General features: G+C 36.8%; 1 protein-coding gene across 3 annotated transcripts; it reads left to right on the plus strand.

Annotated features, from left to right (window-relative positions):
• Nucleotides 1–285: 285 nt before the first annotated feature.
• Nucleotides 286–2,898, plus strand: LOC125212057. 3 transcript variants are annotated; one of them, XR_007174606.1, is made up of 9 exons: nt 286–438; nt 514–554; nt 637–882; nt 1,333–1,393; nt 1,712–1,836; nt 1,999–2,061; nt 2,146–2,270; nt 2,352–2,513; nt 2,597–2,898. XR_007174606.1 is itself a non-coding variant. In XM_048112091.1 (9 exons), the coding sequence occupies exons 1-8, from the start codon at nt 363–365 to the stop codon at nt 2,511–2,513; spliced, it is 870 nt and encodes a 289-aa protein (XP_047968048.1). In that variant the 5' UTR covers nt 289–362; the 3' UTR covers nt 2,597–2,898. The 3 variants fall into 3 exon arrangements, 2 of the variants coding, with proteins under 2 accessions (XP_047968048.1, XP_047968051.1); XM_048112091.1 differs by having other exon boundaries at nt 289–438; nt 2,381–2,513; XM_048112094.1 differs by lacking the exon at nt 514–554 and having other exon boundaries at nt 333–513; nt 2,381–2,513.
• The last annotated feature ends 653 nt before the right edge of the window (nt 2,899–3,551 follow it).

Genomic DNA, 3,551 nt, shown 5'->3' on the forward strand with positions numbered 1-3,551 from the left:
CAAATTAGCTCTACTTCTATTTGGGATAAAAATAAAAAATAAAAATAATTACCGTATCAAAAAAAATCAAGATTTCAGTATATTATGATTTCGACATGGTATTGAATCACTTGTATATAAATTTAATAAATCAACAATACTTTAGTAATTTATTGTAATAAAAAAATGAAATTTGTGTAGTTTGGAATCTTGAAAGTGGTGAATTTTAATATAGTGCATTAAATTATCAAACAAAAAATTGGTAATTTTGTAAGTACAACATTTGTGGTAGTGCAGTTGATTGAACACCGCATAATATTATACCGCATATTTTGAGCCACTGAGAAATTCCAAACAAAAAAACGAATAGAATTAATTAGAGAATGGATTTGCTCAACAGAAGCTGCTGCCTTGGGCTATCTCCTCATCTTCAAAAGTTGCCTCCTTCCCGATTCCTGGGTAACTAACTTCTCTTTATCACCACTCACCACTCTTGTTCAAGAATTTGATATGCTCTTCAAATTGTACTATCAGGTAGAGATATACTACATATTTGTCCCACCAAATTACACTATGTGAGTTTCCAATTCTTCTGACCCTTTCTCGCTGCTGATTATTCAAACACTCCTTTTTTATTGCTTATTTTCATCTGTAAAGAGACATGGAGGTTATACAAAAGCTTTGGCTGGTCAGAATAACGTCAAAAAGTTGAGAAAACGACAGAAAATGCAAAAGGAGAAGCAGGGGGTTTTAGATGAAACTGAAGGTGTAGATGAAGATAAGATGTCTTCTGAAATTAATGAAGCTCAAGCTTCAGTTTTGGTCCCATCAAGGAGTAGTGTGCTTCAAGCCTGCACTTTCACTTCTCTTTCCATAGCTGCTTTGGGGGTTTTAATTAGGCAGGTACATTTCATTCTGTTAGTTTCAAAAAAACACTATCAAACTCATGTGGTTTAGTTGTTTCGATGGACCCCGTATAATGTTTGATACGAGAGTTCATATGGTTGGTGGATTCATCGTAAATTGATTAGCTTGAGATCATTTCTCTTGGTGCATCATTGATCGTGGCTCGGTTACTAAAATTAGATAGCTTGAGAATGTGTGCATTTTGTTAATGCGCATCTACGCTTTCTTGAAGTGAGAATACTGTGATGTGAGTACATTTTATTTTGTCCTGAGGAAAATCTTGAGTGTTCGTATCGCTGGTGGTGGACTCCTCGTAAGTTGATTAGCCAGAGATCATTTCTTTTGGTGCTTTGATCATGCTTCGGTTGCTAAAATTGGATACTTGAGAATTGTGTGCATTTTGTTGATGTGCTCGTAGATGGACTCATCTTATGGTTTGGATTGTAGGTTTCTCATTTTGTGTCGGGAGAGGGGTCGCCTGTTCTTGACTGTTCCGAGGATATAACTTGTAAGATTGATTGTCACTCTTTTTCATATGCATCGTGTTGAACATAGTAAATGTACCAGGGGCAGTAGAGTTTATCGTTTATGATATGCATTTTGGTGGACGTGGCTGATGACAGTCAGGGTTTAAGCATGTATGATGATTTTTAGAAGTAAACACATTTATGCCCGTGTAGATGACTGTACTATAAATAGACCTACATAGTTATCGGAAAGCCTTTGCTAGTGTAGTTCACGAAGGGTAGCCCTCTTCCAGATTGAATAGGTGATACGAAGGGTAGCCCTCATCAGCAATTAACTCAAAACCCTGCATTTTGTGCAGTTAGTGTCGAGTCATGGCATTTCGGGCTGATTATAGGATCAGTAATCCTGGTATCATCATGTCGTCTCTTGCTACTGAAGATATGGCCAGATTTTGCCGAGTCTAGTAAAGCAGCTAATCAGCAGGTACATTCATTAGTCCATTGCTTCGTTTCTACAACAAGTCATATCCGGAAACTTGTCTTGATCCCTCGGCTAGCTCTCTCAGTTACGGCCTATAAATTTGTGATCAACAGCCTGAAAGGAGCATTAATTGGAACTGCCGATGCGTTTCTTCTTGAACTGCAGGTTCTTACTTCCTTGGAGCCTCTCGATTACTTGGTCGTAGCATTTTTACCTGGAATCAGTGAGGTAGAATCTTGTCGCCTCTTTACATGATGTTAGCCTGGAGATAGGTAAATAGTGACAGCTTTTCTCTATTTGGGGATCGAGCAGGAACTTCTCTTCCGTGGGGCATTAATGCCTCTCTTTGGCGTTAACTGGATGAGTATCTTCGCGGTTGCAGCACTATTCGGTGTCCTGCACCTCGGAAGTGGCAGGAAATATTCATTTGCAGTCTGGTACATTCACACACGAACCTTTACAAACTCGATGCTTTTATGCTTGAACGATAACTGGGAACACGCAGACTGGTCTATAAGTTGGATGTTGTTCTTGAAACCTTTGGCAGGGCAACTTTTGTTGGGGTTGTGTACGGTTACACGACAAGTTTGTCGTCAAGTATCGTTGTGCCTGTGGCGTCTCATGCCCTGAACAACTTGGTCGGAGGCATTAGCTGGCGTCTCTCTTCAGACGCGGATTAGGTAATTGCTTTCTTGATGCATCTTGTAAAAAGCATTTGAGCCATTGCTTCATCACTCATTGTTTCTTTACTTTGCCGTTCTAGTCTTGCCGTGTTCGAATCCATATCCGTCTCTGCGCGTGCGTTTGTGATGAAGAGGTTCAGGATCGCCGGAGAAGAAGAATGGTGGTAGAGATATTGAAGACATGTGTTGAGTTTTAAGAGCAAGAAGAAGATATCAATGCATTCACATAATTGGAGAAGTGATAATGGTAATACCAGGGAACATTTTACATTATGTTTTTTAGTTTATCAAGAATTTAGAATAACAAATTATGCATCCCTTTATGGATATTCAAGTGATAACCTTCCATGCGTAAATAAAGAAATTTGGGATTCGATCCTCACCGCCCCTTTTCCCAAATTAAAAGTGGAATCATTTCTAATAAACAGATGAGTTAGAAAAAGGAAAGAAAATCCCACAATTATTCATAAAAAAAAAATCTTCTGTTTATTAGAAATTGTATGAAATCTTTATCTACTGTATCATTGATATAAGCAAAAACGTATAAAAATTAGGGGTGGGTAGGTACGGTATACCTTACTGAAACCACCATATCGTATACCTTACCATAAATACGGTATGCGAAAAAGTCATACCTTTACCTTACCAAAATTTTCGGTATGACGAATTTTCATACTGATACCGTACTTCATTTTCGGTATACCGTACCGAAGTTCGGTATACCTTACTTTTGCGGTATACCTGACTTTCAACATCAATTAAAATAGAAAATTAGAGTATTTAGAATATTATTTATATTTTATAATTTTAAAAATAAAATTTATTCATAATTATATTTATATTTGACAATAGATTTTATAATTTTAAAAATATATAAAATATATTTTATATATAATTGTGTTTATATTTTTTTGGTATATACCTTAGTTTACGGTATATACCTTAATTTACGGTATATACCGAATTTCGGTATGCAGCGGTATACCGCGGTATTTGAAAATTCATACTGTTACCTTACCGGAATATTTCGGTAAG

The sequence above is a fragment of the Salvia hispanica genome, chromosome 3 (assembly GCF_023119035.1).
Source record: "Salvia hispanica cultivar TCC Black 2014 chromosome 3, UniMelb_Shisp_WGS_1.0, whole genome shotgun sequence".
Taxonomy (NCBI): domain Eukaryota; kingdom Viridiplantae; phylum Streptophyta; class Magnoliopsida; order Lamiales; family Lamiaceae; genus Salvia; species Salvia hispanica.